Source organism: Hyperoodon ampullatus, assembly GCF_949752795.1.
Source record: "Hyperoodon ampullatus genome assembly, chromosome: 18".
Taxonomy (NCBI): Eukaryota; Metazoa; Chordata; class Mammalia; order Artiodactyla; family Ziphiidae; genus Hyperoodon; species Hyperoodon ampullatus.
Genome location: NC_136931.1, coordinates 8,075,150 through 8,100,041, shown reverse-complemented (window position 1 = coordinate 8,100,041; position 24,892 = coordinate 8,075,150). Strand labels below are relative to the sequence as shown.

Genomic DNA, 24,892 nt, shown 5'->3' with positions numbered 1-24,892 from the left:
AGCTCCGGAGTCCGAATGGCCTTGCAATCCACCTGTTGGGCCTGCTGCATAGACACCGGCTGGCAGCAACTCTGGGAAGGCAGAGGAAGCTGACCCCAGATTCCGCAGGCCAGGAGCACCCCTGGGACTCTACCCACGTGAAGGGCTGTGTCCTAAACCCAGGACAGAGGAGGGGTGCTGTGGGACCCCAAACCCATGGGTCACAGGGAAGGACCCGCCGGAGAGAGGAGGAGGCTTACCAGTGCGACACCCAGGATCTGGGGGAAGGTATAGGAGGAACAGCCGGCGGGCGTGAGGCGGATGGTGGCGTAGGGGGTCTGAAACCAGGCTTTCTCGCTGGCCCACACGATGTCGCAGAGGGGCAGGATGGAGGCTCCTAGGCCCAGCGCGGGCCCATTGATCGCCACCACGATGGGCTTCTTAAACTGGATAAAGGCCTTCACAAAGTCCCTGGGGAAGAGAGAAGACCCTCTTTAGCAGGTTAGCAGGCCTGCCGAGACCCACGGACACCCTTGATTCTGTTGAGGCGGAAATAAGCTTCCCCAGGTGCTGGGAAGCACCCACAGATCATGAGGGAAGTGGGTGCTCAGCAGGGGTCTCATTCTCCCAGACACCGAGCCCCAGAGCTGCGGGCGCAGGCGTGGCACACTTAGTGGGTGGTGCCAGATTTTCAGAGGGAAACTCATGGGGTGATCACGGTTTGCCCAGAGGGCCCCAGGTCATGCCCGTTGTCCCAGCACTGCACCAGGCTACCCTGTCCTTCCACCCCCAAGATACTGACAAAGTGTAAATATCCTTAAGGAAGATCACTTGAATGTTAAGGTTCTGAACAGAACCAAAAGGAGGGTGTTACAAGGAGGGGTACGTGAACTCAAGGAGACAAGGAACATTCTAAGGGCACTGGCGAGGGTGGAATTGGTGGCTTTGAGAGGATGAACCTCTTATTATTCGAGGTGCTCCAAGTTTGGTCCCATGGTCACCCTGGGTGATGCTGTAGAGGGAAGTCAAGCTTCAGACGGTAGGCCCAGGTGGGGATGGATGACATTTAAGAGTTCTTTCAGTCCTAGGATTGTCTGATTCTGAGTTACCTAAAGACATGCCAGACTCACCCGGGGTGGTTCCAGAATGCTGACAAGGGTTTCTATATCTGGGTGGCTTTGACCAAAATTGGGGAAGGACGCTGGGCTCCCCTGGAGGTGTGAGGCATCTGGCACCATGACTACGAATTAGGCGATATGCTATCTCCCTGCCCTTCTGCGTTGATCAAGGTTACAGTGTGCATCTTTAATATTAAACAGAGACACCTACAATAAACCTCTACTTCCTTGCCTTAGAACATTTTTCACCTTTCCCTTAGTTGCTGTATTAAGGTCTATGAAATTTTAATATTCATGTGGACACGGAGGAAAGATCCAGGGTGTCTAGCAAAGCCTGCATCCCTCATTATTCTCAGGTGGAAGATCGGAAACTAACAAGAACTCATAAGAATAAAATCCAAACTCCTGACCATGACCTTGGTCTGCCTCTGCTTACCTCTCCAGACTTACCTCCCTGTCTCTCTCACCCCTGCTCACTGTGCAGGAGCTGCATGGGCCTTCTGAGAGTTCTTGGAAAACACCACTATCACAATTTGCAATTATCCTAATTATTTGCTTGCTTACTTGAGTTCTCCTCCCCCTTTAGTTCCTTAAGGGAACTCACAGGTCTGCCTTGGGCACTGCTTGGTCTCCATGCATACTTGAATTAACACTCAGTAAACAATCTCCCAGAATGAGAGCAAAGACTGCAGATGTGTGGCAGTGATGCACGAGCTATTCACCAGACCTGGTTTCCCTTCCCTCTTCTTCCTGAGGCTGCAGCTGGAACACAGTCCCCAGCCTCCCTTGCAGTTGGCTGCGGCCCAGTAACCAAGTGCTGGCCGATGGGATGTAAGTGGAAACCAAATACACACTTCCGGGCCTGATGCAGGGAAACCTCCCACCACACAGCCCCCCAAGCCCTCTCATCTTTTTTTTTTTTTTTTTAGTTTCTGCTTTATAACAAAGTGAATCAGTCATACATATACATCTGTTCCCATATCCCTTCCCTCTTGCGTCTCCCTCCCTCCCACCCTCCCTATCCCACCCCTCCATGTGGTCACAAAGCACCGAGCTGATCAAGCCCTCTCATCTTGACAAGCTTGGCAATCTTGGCAAGCTTGGAAGACCTTTGTTGAGCCGCAAGATGGAAGGAGTTTGAGTTCCTGAGTCACCACTTGGAGGATAGTCATGGGCTGATCAGTAACTTCTGTTCTAGGTTCACATATATGTGAAGTAAATTTCTATCACAGCTGAGCTGTTATATATATTTGGGGTTCATTTGTTACAGCAGCTAATACTTAACTAATACAAATGTCGAGCTGATTTATCCCTTCTCAGTTGATACTATTCCCCCTGAATTCTTATCAAAAGATGTGGGTATCATGGTGATATGCTGGGATCAGACTGAACTGTGAGAAGACTGCTTAATACTCCACTGGGGTAGGGGGTATCTTAGAACCTACATGTTGTCATAAAAGTACACGCCCAGGCCTGAGACGTCAGATTTCCTGACTTCCGTGTGATTCTGTGAGTAGATTCTCTGTGAGGTATCTCAGTCACTGCTGCCCGACTGTGGCTGATCCCAGAAGGATACTGCTACACAGAGGGAGACCTGGCACCATGGCCTTCTGAGCCCTGGTTTTCCAGTGGCCCATTTCCTGGCTTGACTTTCTAACTTCGTGGCCTCAGTCACTGGTTTTAACAAGTGCTTTTTACCAAATGCAGTTTGGAGTCTGCAGGAGATGCGGGGCTTCCTTGTAGGGTCCTTGGAACCACAGGGTTGGGGTGATTTTTAACAGATGTTCCACTCCTAAATCCCCTCATACGATTCCAGGATCTTGGATCTCAGAGTTGGGCAGGACTTTAAGAGGCATGGAGTCAAATCTTCCACTTGGTGCAGAATCCCCTCCACAGCCTCCCGAGGACGCATCATGGCCTCTGTTGAACATTCTCAATGAAGAGGGTCCATCCCTATCAAGGCGCCTCCCTGCCGAGGCCCTTATGTGGGCCCCTCCGATACTCCTATTCACTCTGCTTCGCCATCCACACGACAGTTCTTCCAGAATTCACCTGGGCCCTCATGACTTTCCAGAAGCTTCCCCTTCCAGACCCAGAGACTTTCACGCTATTATTTCCAACCTGAACTCTGTGCAGGGGCACCAAGGACCCCCGAGGAGGGCTAAGGGGCCCAGGTGTGCTCAGCTCCGACCCTCCACCCCCAAGCTCCCCTGTTTCAGTCCAGCAGCTTCGTGAATTCATTTCCTTGATATAAAAATGTGATGCGCAGACCGCTCTCCCCATCCTTTTCCTCTCACCTCAAGCAGTAGGTCTCTATCGCGAGGGCCTGCCGGATGTGGGAGCCAGACAACACACAGGATATTGCATTACAGACACTGCCGCTCAGATAGCTGATGCTGGTCTGGGTGGCGGGGCTGCACTGGGGAGGTGGCTGGCTGTCTTCCCCCCGTGTCAGAGTCCCTCGCTGCTCCCTCCCGGGCTGATGTGGCAGAAGGAGCAGGAACTTTGGGGTCTGAAAGACTTGGGGTCAAGTCTCAACACCACCCCTCACTAGTGGGGAGACCTCGGACAAGTTACCCAGTCTCTGGAGCCTCATTTTACTTCTTGGAAAATGGGAAAGCCAGTGGGGTGTCCACAAGAATGAAATGTGATGGTCCACCAAGGGCACCAGCACAGTGCCTGGCACACAGGCCACTGCTATCATGGTAGGCGCATCGGCCAGGGAGGGTGGACACAGCTTTCATTCCAATCTCAGTGGTCTGTAATCTGCTCACCTGGCCTGAAGGAGACTCAGCAAAATTCTGCACATGGGGATGTCTGGATTTCACCTGGAGCACTTGGCAACTGTGACCCCGTTATCCAGTCCCTTTAACCGGAGCCGTACAGTGCAGCCCTCCCACTGCCAAAGTTCAGAGCCAAGTCAGCCGGGACGGGACCTGTGAGCACTAGGTACACATGGTGACAAGCATCCTGGGCCGCCCCCAGAAGCCCACTCCATAGTCAGACCCAGGCTTAGCTAGAACTTGCGGCTGGAAGTAACAGGAGTAACAATGAAAATAATCCTTTACACTTATTCTAAGTACTCATTCTGGGCCAGGCATGGGTCAAGTATTGCACACAAGTTATCTGATTCCTCTTTGTCCCAGCAGCCCGCCAGCAGGCCACCACATCCTCTGTGAGGAGTTCAGGTGAGGGCAGCCTCTCATCCAGGATTGGGCGGACAGCTTTGCTTGGATCCTGGATAGAGGCGCCTTCGGAATGAGTCATCTGAGCTCTTCCCACATCTGCCAGTCCATTCAGCGAACATCTGCAGAGGGAACACAGCTTCCCGGGCCATGTGTGCTCATGTCTTCTTTATGAAACTCTGAGGATGGGAAGGGAGCACCGCTGGGGGTACTGTGGCTGCGTGACGAGAGCGTGCATGTGCCAGGAGAATTGCAAGGGATGCTCGCAGGTGATAAGGTCCTGTGGCCAAAATATATCTCAGCCGTGCCAGATTGTGAACGAAGTTCTTTCACAAGAGACTGCTCAGACAGTAAATACGTTAACGTGCCTGGAAAATCCGCAGGAGTGGGGATAGAACTCATTTATTGACAGAGCCCCTTGCTCACGATGCTGCTCTGGAAAGCTGCATAACAGTCTCTGGGGAAGGTTTCTCTGCACTGTGTTCCTGAAACTTCTGGCGTGCTCAGTCAAGGTGCAGAAGCCTCTTGGTTAGTACGGGGTGGGGGTGCTCAACCCTGTCTTCATATTAGAAGCACCAAGGGAACTTTAAAACCCCCACCTCACACACATTAACTCATAAGCTCCTGGAGGGACCGCCGAGCAGCTGGGTTTTGGAAAAGCTCACTGGGCTGAGGACTGGTGGCCCAGGGGACACCCCCACTCCATCTCCCTGGGTCCCTGCCAGACCACGAACTAGGAAACTCCGCTTCCTCTGCCGCCTTTCCCTTTGCTCTGCCTAAGAGAAACTCTCCTTCCTGATGAGATGGCAACTGTCTGAGCTCCACTGACTGTGTTTCTCCAGAGATGAGATCATGCATTCAGCATCTCCTCCAGTTTGGGACTCCAGCTAATGCCACCAGTGAAATCCGTAAACCAGGTGAAGACTACAGTCACGACTTTCCTCTGGCCACAGAGGTAGGTGCCCCATCTCTGACAGTCCCATAAATGAGGAGGGACGCTTATGGGGGACCCTGCTGGTCCCCTCACTATGTGACAAGGTGCCTGTGAAAGGACACAGCCGAGTGGAGCAAAGAACAAACCGCCGTGTACACGGCTGGGCTATCTGCACGTGGGCAGCCCGAGAGCAGCCTGAGACCACGACACCTTTTCTAATAACTGCCTTCAGGTAGTCCACGTCTCTTCCAGCAAGAATTCTGCCACAGGAAGTGCACAGGGGTTTTAGAGCAGAGATTCTAGGGGATGCTTCCCCCTAACAAGGGACTCGGAACCCCACATGTGCAGGCGTCCCTGTGTCACCTCTTGGAGGCTCTGCATCCCCTGGAAGCCTCCCTTGCCTGTGGGAATCAGCTTCCGGGAGACACTGCCAGAGCCCAGTGAGACTAGAGGCCACAGAAAATCCCTAACATGCGGCCCGAGGCTCCACAACTCCACGCAGAGTAAGTGCTCCTTTTCAAGGGACCAGGAGGCATCACTGAACTGTGGCTTGTCTGAGGACCACGTAAGATGCAGCAGTGAGCGTATGGGCCCTTCCCAGGATGGAGGACCCGTGACAGCCTTGCTGGAAATCACCATCACTTGCTTTTGACAAATGCATAAAGAATGGGGAAATAACTACCCTTTAGTGTCCCAGAGGAGACACTGATCTTTGGGGTTGGATGTCACCCCGAGGATCCCACTTTTTGCTCCAAAGGCAGTAAGACAGCAGGGGAAACATTCCCCACCCCATTGGCTCTGCATATACACAGCCCCCCACATCCGTCCTTCTCCCCAGGGCTGAGCCATGTCAGCTCCAGGAGGCAGGGACTCCCAGAAAAGCAAAGATTTCACCATCAGGCAGAGGGTGGGAGTAGTGTGTATAATACTTGGGCATTACCAGACACTGGGCTTAATACAAAGAAACAAAATCTCTTTTTGATCAAAAGAATAAAGTAGGATATAACCTAGAGTGTAAAAGCATCCCTAATTTTGGCAGGAAAACACTGGATGCCCAATTAAAATCTGAATTTCAGATAAACATCAAATAATTTTGTTAGTATATGTATATCCCACGTACTGCATGGGTTGGGATATACCTAGGCTTTAGAAAATGTTTCATTGTTTGAAATTCAAATTTAACTGAGCAGTCTGTATTTTTTTTTTTTTTACTATTAATTTTTTTTGGCTGCACCACACAGCATGTGGGATCTTAGTTCCCCAACTACGGATGGAACCCGGGCCCCCAGCCATGGAAGCATGGAGTCTTAACCACTGGACCGCCAGGGAAGTCCCTGAGCAGCCTGTATTTTTCAGTGGTAAATGTGGCAGCCCTAGGCAGGTCCCCAAGTGTCCGAACATGAGCAGGGCTCACCTGATGGCCTCTGCAATCCGGGTGCTCTCCTTCCTCCGGTCACTGGACAACCGGCCAATTAGGTAGGAGTAATCCAGGCCACTGCAGAACACGCTGCCCACGGCGCTAAGCAGCAGCAGTTTGCTGTCGTCCGTGGCCGCGTTGCAGAGCGCGCGCCGCACCTCCTTCATGATCTGTGGGCAGAGACGGATTTGCGGGGTGAGTGTCCATTTGTAAGCCAGGGGCCTTCAGACCTATGCCGACCCCTGGGCGCAGAGGCCAGTCAGTCTACTCGGCCTGCGCAGGGAGCCTCCCCTGAACACACGCCACGTCCAGACCAAGCAATGAAACGCCAAACCAGGCACCCTGCACCATCCCGGAAGCAGCACAGAGCGCTACGGAGGTGCCAGTGGGGTCACTGGCTGCAGACTCGGAAGCCTGGCGTGCAGCCATCTAATCCCTGGTAAATCTCTGCAGATCTTCCTCCAGCATTCGCTTGTTTAGCCCTTTCCGAGGCGTGGGGAAATAGTCCTGTGCACAGCCCAGGTGAGGTATGTTAGCCATCACTAGAAGGCCCGGTTTAATTACACTCTTCTTAACCCTCAACTCCACTAAGATGCTCACGTGGGTCATAGGTGGCACGTAGGAAGTGGGCTTTGGCAACAGACCCAGAACGTTTTCCAGGTGCTGAGGAAAATAACCATGAAACACGTATTCTGTATCCAGCTAAACCATCATTCAAAGGCAAGGGTAAAGAGTAGGCATCTTCAGTTAAAAGAATGTCTGGGGCTTCCCTGGTGGTGCAGTGGCTGAGAGTCCGCCTGCCGATGCAGGGGATGTGGGTTCGTGCCCCGGTCCGGGAAGATCCCACATGCCACGGAGCGGCTGGGCCCGTGAGCCATGGCCGCTGAGCCTGCACGTCCGGAGCCTGTGCTCCGCAATGGGAGAGGCCACAACAGTGAGAGGCCCGTGTACTGCAAAAAAAAAAAAAAAAAAAAAAAATGTCTGCCACCCTTAGGCCCTCACTGAAAGAAATAAAAAAGGATGCACTTCAAGAAGAAGAAAACCATGTTCAGAAAGAAAAACTGACATGTAAGGAACAGCAACCAGCACAGAAAGTGGAGAATGTGTTAGTAAATCAATATAAGAATTGACTGTAAAAATCATCATCCTGATAGTGGCTAATTGGAGGCTGGGGTTTTGCACAAGGTAGAACTATAGTCTTAGGCAATAATATTGGGTTAGATGACGAGAGTTAGGGCGTGCCGAGGTTATGTGTCTGGGAGTGGTGCAGAGGGTCGTGATCACGTTTAGGCTCCGCTACGTGTACACAGCTTAAGGGAAACTTCTTAAAAGTACGTGAATTACGACGAATGGCTGTAGGGGAGGGGCAAAATAAAGAAAGCTCAATCACTCAATGCAACAGAAGTTAGGGAAGCAGGAAAACTAAGTGCAGAAAGTGCACGGTAAGAAAAAACACGGCATTTACTTGCCTGAGTGGAGCTGACAGTCCAGCAGGAGAGACAGTAAAGGAACGGGCTTTTAAAGGATTGTTATTAATTATTCAAAGGGCAGAATCACAGGGTGTAGTGGGGATATTTTATGAGAGCGCTGTGTGTTTTAAATTGTACTTTAAATGACAACCCCCCGCCGCCCCGCTTAATTAAGCACTTAAGGGGGGTCAGGGATTGCATCTGTTAACTTCCACGCAACATTTTACTCCAAACAAAATTCCTGTAAGGTAGGGAATGGTATCCCAATCTTGCAGATGAAGCAAGGAAGACTCAGAGAAGCGAAGTAAGTGGTTCAAGGTCACCAGTAAGAGGCAGAACCAGGATGCAAATCTCACCCCTACGTCCCTTCTCTGTCCACGACTGCACACTGTAGGATGACTTAAATAAATGGATGAATCTTTGTGGGAAAAAAACCAGGCCTAGACGTCAATCTGAATCAAGACTCTCAGGGTCTGAGCTCTGTGAGAAGGACAGGAGAAGTACTTCCCACTCTTAACAGGGGATAATCCACAGATACTCACTTTGAACATCAGAAAAGCTAACAGGCCACTATCATGTGGGTCCTTTAATCCATCTGCCTCCAGAAATAGACACACTCTCACCTAGATATGAACTCTATTTCTCCGAGAGGCGAAGAAAACCCTGCTCTGAAGACATGAGCTGCACTTCTGCATGTGACTCCCCACGCGAGGGCACACGTACTTGTCAATTAGTAAAAACAAAATCAAACACGGCGCCTGCCTCCTTTACGAATTAAATGGAAAGTGGCTTTGTGTCTTGTTCATACAACAAAAGTACATGCTACATTTTAAATTTTAAAAATGTATATATCTAGTTAGTATGCCCTTCCTTTGCCTTTCTCGTGTTGATAATCCAATTTGGACTGATGGCTAAGGTGTCACCTTCTTGAAGGACCACGCCCCGTCCCACCACCAATTTTATAATGGAACTGGTGTGTTTAGAGTAAAAGGTTCTAAAATTATTAAACACTCCCTTGTCTTTTTTTTTTTTTTTTTTTGCGGTACGCGGGCCTCTCACTGTTGTGGCCTCTCCCGTTGCGGAGCACAGGCTCCGGACGCGCAGGCTCAGCGGCCATGGCTCATGGGCCCAGCTGCTCCGCGGCATGTGGGATCTTCCCGGACCGGGGCACGAACCGGTGTCCCCTGCATCAGCAGGCGGACGCTCAACCACTGCGCCACCAGGGAAGCCCTCCTTTGCCTTCTTAAACAGAACACATGGCACGCGTGTAACTACCTCTCCGTGGCAAGTGCTATCGCCTGTAAAGGAGCAGTTCCCTCAGAGGCTCCCAGGGCATGCTTCTGTTACAAAAGGTGCCAGACCGTGGAGCACTTGGAAGTCCCAGGTCCGTTCTGGAGATTCACTGCCCCTGCTCTGCGCTTGCCAGCCACTACCTGCTCCTGCGTGAGTGTCTGCTAGAGAAAGCATGCTCCTCCCTGCTACTTCTACCTTTCGATCTGCCACGGGTTGGAAGCAGATGACCAAATCCATTAAAAGTGGGTATAGGGCTTCCCTGGTGGTACAGTGGTTGAGAGTCCGCCTGCCGATGCAGGGGATGCAGGTTCGTGCCCTGGTCCAGGAAGATCCCACATGCCGTGGAGCGGCTGGGCCCGTGCGCCACAACAACTGAGCCTGCGCGTCCGGAGCCTGTGCTCCGCAACAGGAGAGGCCACAACAGTGAGAGGCCCGTGTACCGCAAGAAAAAAGAAAAAAAGTGGGTATAAAAAGGGAGCAGACCAGGGTCCCTCTCTCTCCTTCATCTTTATTTGCTGAACTCAGTCACCCAGGGCCCGTCTCAACTGCGATCACCCTCACGAAGGCCTTCCCAAATACCCCAGACAAAATGCCACCCCCTCCTTTCCCTGACACCCCAACTACTTTAAACCCCTGCTCTGACACTTCTACAAACTCCCTGGGAGAACGTGTGTCTCCTTACTTTTTCCTGGTTCCTTCCTGATTTAAACCCCTGTGACAGGCAGCCTCTAAGGCAGCAGGTATTCACACCTGTGTGCAATCCCCTCCCCTCGAGTATAGACAGGACCTAGTGACCCACTTCTAACTGAGAGAATATGGTAAAGTGATGGGATGCCCCTTTCAAGAGGAGACTAAGATACAAGCTGACTATAGCTTGTCTTGGCTGTCCTTTTTTTTTTTTTTCCTGGCTGCACTGCGAGGCTTGCGGGATCTTAGTTCCCCAACCAAGCATTGAACCCGAGCCCCAGCAGTGAAAGCACAAAGTCCTAACCACTGGACCACCTGGGAATTCCCTCAGCCATCCTCTTTTGCTAAACCTCTTTCTTGGAGCTCTCGGTCCAGGGGATGCAGGCTGCCATGCTGTGAGCAGCCCTATGGAGAGGCTATGCCATAGTCCATGGGGAGTAGCCAATGACAAGGAACTGATGTCTCTGGCCATTGAGAACCTGGGACCTGCCAGCAGCCAGCTGGAGGAGCCTGAAAGTGGAGCCTCCCCCACTGAGCCTTCAGGTGAGACTGCAGCTGCAGCCAACACCTCAACTGCAGCCTTGTGGGAGACTCTGAGGCAGAAGTACCCAGCTAAGCCAAGCCAGCACGCTTGACCCTCACAGGCTGTGCTTGTTGTTTTAAGATGCTAAGTTTAGGGCAATGTGTTATGTGGTAATATAACTAATACCATCCCTTAAGAGTTTAAATAAGGACTTCCCTGGTGGCTCAGTGGTTAAGAATCCACCTGCCAACTGAGGTGACACGGGTTCGATCCTTGGTCCGGGAAGATCCCACATGCCACGGAGCAACTAAGCCCGTGCGCCACAACTACTGAGCCTGTGCTCTAGAGCCTGCAAGCTACAACTACTGAGCCCACATGCCACAACTACTGAGCCCAGGTGCCACAACTACTAAACGTGCATGCCGCAACTATGGAGCCCACATGCTGCAACTACCGAAGCCCGTGCACCTAGAGCCCATGCTCCACAACAAGAGAAACCACCGCGATGAGAAGCCCATGCACAATGAAGAGTAGGTCCTGCTCACCACAGCTAGAGAAAGCCCGTGCACAGCAACGAAGACCCAACACAGCCAAAAAAAAAAAAAAAAGAGCTTCAATAAAATAGTATTCTACTCATCTTTTAGCCCTATAACACCAGGAAATTGTGCATGTAACAGAATTTAATAAATGTTTGTTGGATTGAGTGAATGGCAGAGTGTTTACCTCCTCAAGAAGTTTAGAGTCTAATGGAGGCAATCAGACATTTCACAAATTACCACACAGCTACACACATATACTGACAACTGGGATGTGTTCCAGAAGGGAGAGTGCAGAGGCCACGAGAGACAGACATAACCTGGTCCAGGAGGGGAGGGAAGACTTCCCTGTGGAAGCGGTGGTTGAGCTGACATCCTTAGGAACAGCAAGGTTCAGCTAAGCCAGGAGGGAAGGAAGGCTGCTTTAGTCAGAAAGACAGGCATGTACAAAGGCCCTGGGGGCAGGTGTGAGCATGAAGGAAAGCCAGGGTGACTAAAGTGCAGCGGGAGAGAAGAGTGGAAGTCCCAAATCCGTTCTTGAGATTCACTGCCCCTGCTCTGCACTTGCTAGCCATGCGATGTGAGATGAGGCTGGAGGGTCAGAAGCACCAGCCTCGCCAGCAACATTAGTTAAGGGTTTTGATTCTTATCAAGAATGAACAGGAGCCATTGATGTCTTTGGCGTGCGTGTGTTGGGGGGGTGGTGGTGACTTGATCATATTTGCAGTTCCAACAGATCACTCTGCCTTCTGAAGAACGGATGACAGGGCAGGAAACGTGACAGTGGGCAGACTTGTTAGTAGGTTATTACAATAGTTCAGACAAAATAGCTACTAGTGTGGACTCTCATGGTTGTGATGGAAACAGAAGGAAACATATGAGAGCTATTTAAGAATTAACTGGCTTGCAGACGGTGTGGATATAGCAGATATGATCAAGAGGGTGTGAGGTGTGCCCCTGTGGAGGGTGGTGATCTGTCTGCCGAGGCTGGGAGCCACCAAGAAAACCAGGAACAGAGTGAGGGCCTGAGGTCCTCTCTTAATGGGAAAGTGAATGAGCTTTTAATCACCAAGACTCTGGACAATCTATTTTGCTGGCTCTTTCCTTAAGGGGCATTTTCATTATTTTCCTGGCTCTTTGCTATATTCCAGACAGGAGAAATATTACAACACACCTGCTAGCCTCAGAATCTCGTTACTATACCCAGTAATGTATGAATTTCTGCCCATGAGGCTGACCCAGCCAATGTCACATATACAACTAGAAAAAGAATTCAGTTATGACCGTGAAGGAGGCCTCCCTCCAGTCCCTCCGTGAACGAGCAGGGCTGGGCCTGCTGGTGGCTGTTAAGTCACCTCCGTTTCATCTTAACAATGATAGGAACATTCACTGAATACCTCCTAGGTGCCAGGGACTCCAAGAGCTGCTTTTGCAGATATTATCTCTAATCCCACAGGGAAGATACTGTATAATTTCTGTAAATGAGAATGCTCAGAGAAGGAAAGTAATCCCAAGGTAACAGAAGAGGTAAATTAGTGGAAGGAGGATGCAAACCCGGTCTGCTAGGCTCCTGCGCTAACTCTCTACCCCTCCCTAACACCAACTCCTCATTTCAACAGGACCTTCATTTCGGGGCTACTTTACCCAGTTAGCCAATTTATCCATAGAGTCAATCCACTTTGGTTGCTGAAAGGGCTGAAAACACCCAATCAATGACCGTTTCTCTGTCTTCCTCCTGTTCTGTTACTGACAGACACCAATTAGGAGTAAACCCCCTAATTAACCAAGCCCGCGGCTCGGGAGATGAGAACCCGGGCACCTTAAATCACTTGAATGCCACACGTTTCTGTGATGAGAAGGCAACAGTTAGTACACAGAGCTGCCCCAAAGAGACAGAATGAACTGGGAGACTTCTCATTTACTCGGTTTATCAGAGGAAAATACTGTGCCTTTTTCAAGCACGCTCTCTATTTTTTTAAAATAAATTTACTTATTTATTTTTGGCTGCGTTGGGTCTTCGTTGCTTTGCGTGGGCTTTCTCTAGCTGCAGCGAGCGGGGGCTACTCTTTGTTGCGGTGTGCGGGCTTCTCATTGCAGTGGCATCTCTTGTTGCGGAGCACGGGCTCTAGGCGCACGGGCTCAGTAGTTGTGGCGCACGGGCTTAGTCGTTCCGCGGCATGTGGGGTCTTCCTGGACCAGGGCTCGAACCCGTGTGCCCTGCATTGGCAGGCAGATTCTTAACCACTGTGCCACCATGGAAGTCCCAAGCACCCTTTTTAAAAGCAGTGAAGTAGAAAAAAAATCTAAGAAGAATTGGTCTCATGTGAATGTTTCATGATGAGCTTAAAATAACAAGGCTTCCAGGTGTATAAACATGTGAAGGGCGGCCTTTGGGGTGAACCACAGACCCCAGACTCTGAGTCCTACTCAGAGGTCTACACAGCAGAGAACCCTGAGGTGGTTCTGCTGAAGGTGGAGGGGGTAGAGACCCCCAAAACACCATGCTTAGAAGAGGGGCAATGAGCAACCAGCAGCCCCCCAACTCCACAGGCTTTAGCCGCTCTCTTCCCTCACAGGTTGACAAGCATTCCTGACTGTCACCCCACAATCCCGATAAAGAGCCACAGTCTATGTAAATCATAGTGACAAGACACGTGATTGCAAGTTCAAGGACACAGCACCTCCCACTCCACCCACTTCAGGGGCCACCCTGAGTGCACTGGACATACTGGGCAGTGCCAGGCCACCTAGCCATCTCCATCTGGCTGGGCGGCCACTCCTTGACTGTGTCCCACCTAAAAGAAAACACACCCCTGTGGTTCACCCTCCAGGTCTGCATTGCTACGGTGGACACTGGAGTGCGGGATATTAAGGGACAGGAAAAGGGGGTTTGCACTGAACTGTCTTCAATGGGCCAGGCACTGGGCTGAGGGCCAGGACAAAAGGATGGGTGCAAGTGGTGAGGGCCCTGTCCTCCTGAAGCTCTGTGACCCCAGGCCTGTTCAGTTCTCTAGGCCTACCTTGTCTCCTCTGTAAGAGGTGGATCATAATAATCCTACATCAGAAGTGTACTGGTGGGATGAAATGGGATAAATAGCAAATATAAAGCCTGAAGAGCCACTACTAGCCACACCATAGTCGTTTTTGTCATTGATCACTCTACGCCCTGCCCAGGTCAGTCCAGTTGGAGAAGACTGCTTAGATGCATGTTTTCCTATATTTGCACCATTAACAATCTCTTCATTGCTCCCTACTAAGTATCCCATATTCTGAATGGTGTTGTCTACCTAACTGCATTAAGCATTCCCTGTTTCCCTGTTCTATTCATCTAAGACATAAGTAGGATTAGCATTTTTAAAAGTAATAGAGGAAAAAGATAAATTGGACTTCACCAACATTTTAAAAATTGTATATCAAAGACTGCTATCTAGAAAGGAAAAAGACAACCCATTGAATGGAAGTATCATAGCTCTGATAAGGGTCTAGTATCCAGAACATATAGAGAACGCTCAAAACTCAACAATAAAGGGGCTTCCCTGGTGGCACAGTGGTTGAGAGTCCGCCTGCTGATGCAGGGGACACGGGTTTGTGCCCCGGTCCAGGAAGATCCCACATGCCGCGGAGCGGCTGGGCCCGCGAGCCATGGCTGCTGAGCCTGAGCGTCCAGAACCTGTGCTCCACAACAGGAGAGGCCACAACAGTGGGAGGCCTGTGTACCTCAAAACAAACAAACAAAAAAACCCTCAACAATTAAAAAAAAAATCCCATTTTTAAAACTAGGCAAAGGATTTGAATAGACATCTCTCCAAAGAAGGTAGACAAATGGCCAACAAGCATCTGAGAAGATGTCCAACATCATCAGTCAGTAGGAAAATGCAAATCAAAACCACAATGAGACAGCACCTCACTCCCACTAAAATGGCTATAATAGAAAAGACAGACAATCATAAGTGCTGACAAAGATGTGGAGAAATTGGGACCTTCACATACCACTGGTGGGGATGTAAAATGGTCCAGCCACTGGGGAAAATAGTTTGGCAGTTCCTCAAAAAGTCAAATATGGACTTACTACATGACCCAGCAATTCCGTAGTCAGGAATATATCCAAGAAAACTGAAAACATATGTTCACACAAAAACATATATACAAGGGGCCTCCCTGGTGGCACAGTGGTTGAGAGTCCGCCTGCCGATGCAGGGGATACGGGTTCGTGCCCCGGTCCGGGAGGATCCCATATGCCGCGGAGCGGCTGGGCCCGTGAGCCATGGCCGCTGAGCCTGCGCATCCGGAGCCTGTGCTCCGCAACGGGAGAGGCCACAACAGTGAGAGGCCCGCGTAAAAACAAACAAACAAACAAACAAAAAAACATATATACAAATGTCCATAACATTATTTTTCATGATAGCCCAAAGTGGAGACAATCCAAATGTCCCTCAACTGGAGAATAGACAAAATGTGGCCTATCCACACATGGAAGAGGAATGAAGCACTGATCATGCTACCACATGTAGAAACCCCCAAAACACTGTGCTGAGTGAAAGAAGCCAGTCATGGCAGACCACGTACTGCAGGATTCCGTGTATACGAAATGTCCAGAATAGGCAAATCCATAGAGATAGAAAGGAGATTAGTGGTTGCCGGGGACTTGGGCGGGTGACTGTTAATGGGCACAGGGTTTCCTTTGGGGGTGACGGAAATGTTCTGGAATTAGTGCCGATGGTTGCACAACCTTGTGAATATACTAAACACCACTGAATGGTACATTTTAAAAGGGTAAAATTTATGGTATGTGAATTACATCTCAATTAAAAAAACTATAAGCGAGCTGTGTGAATATAATTCCATCTAAAGCAAAGAAATTTGACATGCTGATTATAATGCAGTTTCACTGGAAAAGCCCAAGATATGATGTTTGGTTTCGGGGGCTAATACTGACTAATTCTGTGACCACAATCAGTTTATTGAATCGCTCTGTTTACCGGGGTCTCCATCTTCAATATGGGATAATATGGTTACTGGTCATAAAGATCAGACGGATAACGTATGTAAGGTGATTAGTAAATTGGGTCCCGCGGTCAACTCTGCACGAGTGTCGGCTGTCTCCATCAGCTCCTGAGGTCACAGAGAGAGAGCCAGCGCCCTACTGTGACTGCCTCAGAGTGACACCCACCCCCCATCCTGCCCCCTCACCTCAGGGGTCAGCGCGTTGTTGTCTGAGGTCTGGCTGGACAGCAGGATGTGCGTGAAGCCCTCTTCCTTGCGCACGACAATGTCCCGAAAGCGACAGTTGCTTTCGTTCTGGCGGACGCTGTACCTGAGCCTCTTGTCAAAGACGTAGTCCTTCTCCGCTTCCAGCTTCCTCTTCACCGGGCTGTGCAGGTTTAGTCCCCCGTTGGTCAGAGAAGAGCCTTCCAAAATCAGGGGAACAAAGTGAGAAACTGACTGGGGAACAGTCACACAGGAGTGTGATCAGAGAACGTTCAGATTTTCATGGAAAGGGTCTGATGTGGCTGGGACCCGTGTGCAGCCCTGCTCTGGGTGGTGAAGGGCCTGGGACTTAACGGCTACATCTCCAAACCTGGAAGAGCACAGAGGGGGCTCTCTGTGAATGACCCCATGCAATCCTTAATTCCCTCTCCCATACATCCACCCGTGAGCACCCAGCTTCTGCTTGGATGCCTTCAGCAACGGGGAACCCGACAATGGCCACGAAACAAAACAAACAAACAAAACCAAAAAACTGCAGCTTTACTCATAATAACCAAAAATCAGAAGCAACCAATATGCCCTTTACTAGGTGAATGGATAAACAAACTCTGGTTCATTCACACAATAGAATATTTGGCATAAAAAGAAATTCATTATCAAGCCACAAAAATACATGAATGAATCTGAAATGCGTATTACTAAGAAGCCACTCTGAAAAGGCTACACATTACATGATTCCAATTATGTGACATTCTAGTAAACGCAAAAGTATAGAAACAGTAAAAAGATCAGTGGTTGTCAGGGGTTCAGGTGCAATAAGAGGAGGGTGGAATTGGTGAAGCACAGGGGATTTTTTTAGGGCAGTGAAACTACTCTATATGATACTAGGATGGTGAATATGAGACATAAAGCATTTCTCGAAACCTGAACTACTACAGCATAGACAGTGAACCTTGAAGTACGCAACATTTTTTTTAAAAAATTAAGAGATGGGGGGAATCCAAGGATGGAATGTAGAATGTGATAAAAGAATCTAACTGTATGACAAATATATGAAACCACATCCCTGAAGTGGCGGGGGGGAGGCGCTGACCTAAGTAACTTTAGGAATGAGTGGAGTCTGTAAAATTAAAGGCAAAATAACCTGCACAGAAGCAGTGTACTCCAGCTGATAAAGCTGATCACATGGAGGTAAGGACGAGTTAACTATTCTGACATTACACATGAAGGCTGGAGTTGAACGATTACATAAACGGATGGCAGATGGGAAGAAGGTTTTGCAGGGTTGGAGTGGCAGTTTACAGGTAAGCAAGGGGAGGGGCCTAGAATGAGCAACGTGGTAATGGATGAGCATTGAAGACCTCAGTATGAACTCAATACAGATACAGATGGTTACATTCAGAAATATTTACAGATAAGCGTGTACAAACAGGTTAGTATATACTTGTGTATTTCCTTGCTCTGTCAGCTGAGAGGGCCCAGAGTCTGACATCCCAATAGCAGTGAGCACACCTGGGGCCCAGAGCTTGGTTTCATTCTCAATAACAGGAATCAGGGCTCTCTGGAGAAATGGCTGATTGCAAGACTGGGGCAAGAAACATGCAAGATAAGCTTGCAGAGGCTGAAAGGAAGGAAGTACTAAACAAACAAACAAACAATAAATAATAATAACAACAACCTTCACAATGATGGGGGTATGTCAAAAGGACACAGGAGTCAACTGAAAGAGCTCCCCATGGCCAAAGACGGCACGACACAAAATCGTATGTATTGCATTATAATTGAAAGTACAAAATAAATATCCATGAGTCCATACCGATATAATTAAATGAGATTGAATAAATGAATAAATGGCAGACAAGAGCCAAATCTCCCACGGAGAAGAATTCCAAACAGTTTATGTAGACGCTCTGCTCTCGAGGGGGTAGAACATAACTTCTTTAAGGGTGGGCTGCACAAAGTGACTTCCTTCCAAACGGTGTGGAAAGTTGGGGGGCTCAGGGGGGAGAGTAACAGTGGAGAAACCTGACTGTGGCAGATGGAGAAGTCAAAGCCTTGCTGGCCACGTGATCAAGACCAGCACCAACAGGGATAAGTCCTGGCGTGGTGTGCATCCCTGATACGATGTGAGGAGAAGGGCGCTGGACCTCTGGGGTCTTCCTCTCAGAAACCTACAACCCCAGTCTAATCATGCAAAAAAGGTCAGACAGATCCCAACGGAGAAGAGTTCTACAAAATACCTGATCAGTATACTTCAAAACTGTGAAGGTCATTAAAAACCAGGAAAGTCTGAGAAACTGTCACAGTGCAGAGGATCCTAAGGAGACATGACGACTAAATGTGATGTGGGATCAGGATCTTGGAACAGACGTTAGGATAAGGTATGGACTTTAGTTGATAATGATGCATCAGTAGCAGTTCATCAGCTGTAACAAATGTACCATACTAGTGAAGAAGCTCATAATAATAGGAGAGACTGAGTACGGGGTACACACGAACTCTATTATCTTTCCAAATTTTCTGGAAATCCAAAAAAGTGAAGTTCATTTTAAAGAGTACATTTTAAAATTAAGTTGACTTTAAAAAACAAAACAAAACAAAAAAAACCCCAAGAAAACCACTTCCCAGGCAATTCTGACATACAGGCAGGTTTGAGACCCTGGACCAGTGGTTCTTACACTTTTTTTTTTTTTTTAAAGATCATGAACATCTTTGAAACACACCTATCTACCTATCTATCTGTCTATCTATCTATCTATCTATGTTGGCTGTGCCGGGTCTTAGTTGCAGCATGTGGGATCTTTTAGTTGCAGCATGCGGACTTCTTAGTTGCATCATGCAAACTCTTAGTTGCAGCATGCATGCGGACCTAGTTCCCTGACCAGGGATCAACCCCAGGCCCCATGCATTGGGAGTGTGGAGTCTTACCCACTGGACCACCAGGGAAGTCCCCAGTTGTTCTTACACTTGAGCAGGCATCCGGATCACCTGGAGGACTGTTAAACCAGCCTGCTGGGCCCACCCCATGCTGCTGCCCCTGCTGCAGTGACCAGGCTTTGAGAACCAGGGTCTGGATAATGTCAAGGTGGACTCAGATTCTTAGTTAGCATGGGGGGGGTCTTGGAATCTCAAGAACCAAGTCAAAGGCAGGGACCAGGAAATGCTTCCCTGAACCCTTTCCCTGCATACCCCGTCCCCACCCAGACGAGCGCCCAGCCCCAAAGGGGCACAGAAGCAGCAGTGCCTGTGTCACCTGACAGCCTCCAAGAAGCCTCCTCATTTTGTACTTTTCCATTACCCACAGCAACTGGGCTTTGTCAAACACCATGATGTGGGTAAATGATTCAATGAACTCCGGAAAGTAAACGCGAGCATTTAATTAAAAGCCTTGTGTAAAGGGAGCTGTTTCTTCAGGGTCAACCTCAAAACCTCCAGCTCCTCAGAAGCTTCCTAATTAGAGCTGGCAGATCCGTGCTGAGGACCTGCTGGCAGAGGTCAGCGCATCATGGGAGCTGCTCGCAGCGGCCACCAGCTCTTGCCCGTGAGAAGTCAGAAGCTCGGGGCTTGGGAAGATCAGTGCTTCCCGGGGCTGGGAGAGGTCTGATTAAACTCCTGCCCCACAACCAAGTCAAGGTGCTGCTTTACAATTATATTGAGGAGGAGGACCTGAGGGTTACCTTTTCTGAGCAGCTCTGTACGCTGCCTCTAAATTCCTCAACAGTCCTACAAAACTGCCATTCTTACTCCACTTTGCAGATAAGGAAAAGCGAGTAACTTGCTGGGAGCTGTGAAGGTTTTAAGTGGCAGAGCCAGGATTAGAGGCAGCTGCCTCTCCTCTTCTTCGTTCATTCAAAATCTAATTAGGGGCTTCCCTGGTGGGGGAGTGGTTAAGAATCCACCTGCCAATGCAAGGGACACAGGTTCGAGCCCTGGTCCAGGAAGATCCCACATGCTGCGCAGCAACTAAGCCCGTGTGCCACAGCTACTGAGCCTGTGCTCTAGAGTCCGCGAGCCACAACTACTGAGCCCACGAGCCACAACTACTGAGCCCGCGAGCCACAACTACTGAGCCCGCGAACCACAACTACTAAGCCCGCGTGCCACAACTACTGAGCCCGCGCTCCACAACAGGAGAAGCCACTGCAATGAGAAGCCTGCACACCGCAATGAGGAGTAGCCCCCGTTCACCACAACTAGAGAGAGCCCGCACACAGCAACCAAGACCCAACACAGCCAAAAATAAAAATAGACAAATTTTAACAAATCTAATTAGTTATCACCTCCTATGGGCCAGCTATAACACTAGATGTTGGAGATGAAACAAAAATCAGAGAAATAAGGTCCATGCCGTCCCAGAGCTTGCTTCAGGTGTGGGAGATGGAAAGTAAACAAGTAGACTAATAGTTAAAATAATGACAGATGGGAAAAGATACGGTGACATGATAAAAAATATTGGGTGGGGGGGTTCTCTGTGAAGGAGCCCATGGTCTTTCTGTTAAAGCATAAGGGGAAGCAGCCCTTAAGGAACCATCTGACCAAATAATCCATAAAACTATGTGAGGAAAACAGACCTGTTTATTCTCTATTAGGACACATGGCTCACATCTCCAATGGTGACTTGGAAGATGCACCATCTCTGGGCCAGGGAAGGGAGGAAGCCTCCGTGAGGGCCCGGATTCACTCACGTACAGCTGCGTTAAGTTACCTTTCTGGACCTAACTCTGACCTCACACGGAGGTGCTCTCAAGCCCTCCTCTTCTGGGGAACCATGCCTCTGGAGAGATGGGGGCAGGCTGGCAGGGAAGGCACCATGGGATATAGAACATGCCGGAAGCATAGAAGTTTGGGGCTTTGCAGCCAGACAGCATGGGAATCCCAGCCCTGTGTTTGCTCATCAGGAGAAGCCAGGAAGCCACACGAGCCCTAGAGTGTCGTCTCCTTTGTCATAAGATGGGGTTAGTGGTACCTGCTTTTCATGGTTGTTCGGAGCTAATTTAATTAAGGAACTGATATGGGATTAGCAAGTGCCTGGCTCATTCTAGGCACTGCAGAAATGTTAGCTGAAGGATGCCAAGTCATTCCAAAAATGAGGAATTAGCTGGTGAGTCCTTGTAGCCCCGCCTCTCGCACTCCCAGCCCCACACACTCCCTCCAAGCCCGGGGAACAGACCCAGGAGAGATGGGTGAACACCCTGGTGAGCCCGAAGGCCAGAGTGAAAAACCAGTGGCGGCTGGCGTTCAAAGCCCCGCACCCCGTCCTCTCAGGGCTGCGAGGCTGGAGGTCACTATCCCTCCTCTGTGCCCTCACTTCCTGCACGCGGATGACTGCGAAGTGAAGGGACACGTGCTGTGCTTCTGGGACGAAGGAACCCCCCCGCCCCCGAATCAGGCTAGTTTCCTTCCTTCCACTCCCTTCAAGCCTTCTCACATTCCTTCCTTCAGAGTACACAGGAGTATTTCCCATTAGGAAGCCTCCATAAAATCATGCTCTGACACAGCCCCACTGCTCCAGATGTGCAGAGGTGACAGAGACAACACTGGGCTCACAAACAAGCATCTCTGTGTGTGTGTGGCAGAGCATCAGCACAAAGCTCGACATAGGGGTGGGGGCCAGGAGTGCTGGGCGGGAAGGGGACCCAGGGGACAGCAGAAACCAAGCCTCTCACTCGAGATGGGAGGAGGGACCCAGGGGATGGAAGCCAGGCGATGGCGTGATGCCCTCCCACGAAGGCAGAACAACAGTGACAAAACCACGTGCTGTCCACGGCCAAGGCTTTATCGGGAGCTCTGGGCCAGGTGGAGGGAGAGAGAGGAAGCAAAGAAAGACAAAAACCAACTTCCCTCTTGAAATGAGCCTGTACACCAAAATTCTGAAATAGGAAGATACCTAATGCTCAGAATTCTAGCCAATAAAATCAATACTGGTGACAGGAACGAATCCAAATCAGATAAATTGAATATTATGAGACAATCTGACAAGGACTTTAGAATAGGAATGTTTAAAATGCTAAAAGTGATAGATGTGGGAAAAAGAGTCATTTAAAATAAATAAGAAATTCTCAGACAAAAGCAGACAGAAAGGAAAAGAGCACAGGGGTAAGGTAAAGAACTAATTAAAAAGCAAATGACAAACAGGAAAAAATTTGCATATCACAGATAAAAGATCCTCAAATTGTAAAGAAATTTTAAACAGTGAGGACAAAAAGACCAAAATTCTTTCAGGAAAAAAAATGAACAGAAGACATGGACAGACAATCCACAAATACTACATAAAAACAGCCCTTAAACGTCAAAAAAGATTTCATCTTCACTCAAAAGAATCATGCAAACTAAAACTCGTAATAAAAGAAATGAAAGTTAAAACTACCCGGAGGTACCATTTCTTACCCATTCACTTGGCAAAAGTTCAGTATCTTGACAGTATACTCTTCTAGAGAGGATGTGGGGAGCTGGGCATTCTCGTAATTGTGGGTAGAATGCAAAATGGTACAACTACTATGGAAGGGAATTTGGCAACATGTGAGAAAACTGTTCATGCATGTACTCTCAACGTAGCAATCCCGCTTCTGGAAACATAACATAAAAATATACCAAAATATATATATATATATTTATTATTATTATTACTATTATTATTATATATATATTATTCCTTACAGCATTATTCACAATCGCAAACTATTGGAACTACCTAAACTTCCAAGCATAGATTAGGGATGTAAACTATGGTGTATCCACACAAAGGAATACTATGCAGCTCTAAAAAGAATGAAAACTATTTCTATGAATTGATGAGTGATTTCCAAAACATATCTTCAAGTAAAGAGAGGCAAGGTATAAAAGTATTTTACCTTTACTATAAGAAAGAAAGGAAAACAGATAAATCTGTTTATTTTTGCAAAAAGAAACAGAGGAAGAATAAGTCAGAAAACAGTGAAACTGGATACCCACAGTGGTTGACAGAATAGAGCAGAAGGGATGGGGAAGGAGTATAGCTCTCTTCTACACTTCTCTGAGTACAGCTGACCCTTGAACAACGCAGGGGTTAAGGGCACCAACCCCATGCAGTAGAAAATCTGCATATAACTTTACAGTTGGTCCTCTGTGTCCACAGTTCTGCATCCATGGATGCAACCAACCATGGATCATGTAGTACTTATTTATTCAAGGGGGAGGATGATCAATACAAATAACTTTTGGACTCAATATAATGACTTATATACCCTCAAACAAATCTTGAATTCTTCTTAGTGGGTGTGCTTTTTGTAAGGGTAAGGGTGGAGCAATTCTACAATTATTTTATGAGAATTATAGGGTGGGCAAATGAGTAATTGTGTGATGTTATGGAGAAACAGCGTTCTCTCTGTGGGAGAAGGGACACACAAATATGGAATGTGGGAAGGCAAGGAAGAACTCAGTGGGATTAGAATGACATTGGAGGTATCAGTATGAACTCAGGGCTTTTAAAATTATATCTATTTCCTAGCTCCATTAGCTGAAAGGGCTTAGAAAAAATGAAGATCTCATAGCAATGAGCACACTTAGACCCCAGATGTTGGCTTCTAAATACCACCCCCACTAAAATAATCCAGGACTTCCCAGAGAAATGGCTGCTTCCAAGGCTGGGACAGGCAAGGTACAAAGTGGGATGGAAAGTCTTATTGTACCTGGAAGTAAGGAAGTGACCAAAAAAATAACCAGGCATGTCAAAAGGACATATGAGGCAGCTTGGAGGAGTTCCCATTGGCCAAATCTAGGACAATTTGAAAATAAAAGTAAATAAGGGGAAGAAATGGATTATAAACCATTGCATAAAATAATAATCTTCAAGTCTGAACTGATAATAGATAGAGATGATGATGACAGATTGATGGGAGGGAGTAAGGAAGGAAGGGAAGAAGGAAAGTAGGAAAGAGATGGATGGGTAAGACAGAGGAAATAACATCATATCAAGTATTTCAGTAGAGATGAATAACTTGAATCTAGTCTTAAGGAAACATCAGACAGACTCAAAATGAGGAACACTCTGTAAAATAACTGGATGGTATTCTTCAAAAATGCCAGTGTTACTGAAGACAATGGAAGACCAAGGAACTGCTCCAGATGAAAGGGAACTAAAGAGACATGACAACTAAAGTCATCATAGGATTCTGGCCTGGATTCTATATTGGAGGAAAAAATAATCTAAAGAACACTACTGGGATAATAGGAAAAAAATGGAATAAGAACCAAAGATTAGATAAAAGGATTCTATCAATGTTAAATTGCTTGAATTTCATAACTGTACTGTGTTGACTTGAGAATATCCTTTTTCTTAGAAATACCTATAGTAAATATCACTGGGGACGGAGGGAGGGATAAATTAGGAGTTTAGCACAGGGAACTATATTCAATATCTTGTAATAACCTATAATGGAAAAGAATCTGAAAAACAATATATATATGTGTGTGTGTGTGTGTGTGTGTGTATACACACACATATATATATGAAAAACTGAATCACTTTGCTGTATGCCTGAAACTAACACAACATTGTAAATCAA

The 24,892-nt window shown here is 48.2% G+C and overlaps 1 protein-coding gene across 1 annotated transcript in view; it reads right to left on the bottom strand.

Annotated features, from left to right (window-relative positions):
• CDYL2 (chromodomain Y like 2) overlaps nucleotides 1–24,892 on the bottom strand; it is a gene marked incomplete at both ends in the record, with an annotated part of 62,309 nt that overhangs the window by 4,436 nt on the left and 32,981 nt on the right. Inside the window, 3 exon segments of the mRNA XM_079724023.1 lie at nucleotides 240–450; nucleotides 6,631–6,803; nucleotides 16,332–16,549. Of these exon segments, the coding sequence (XP_079580149.1) occupies nucleotides 240–450; nucleotides 6,631–6,803; nucleotides 16,332–16,549 (602 nt within the window).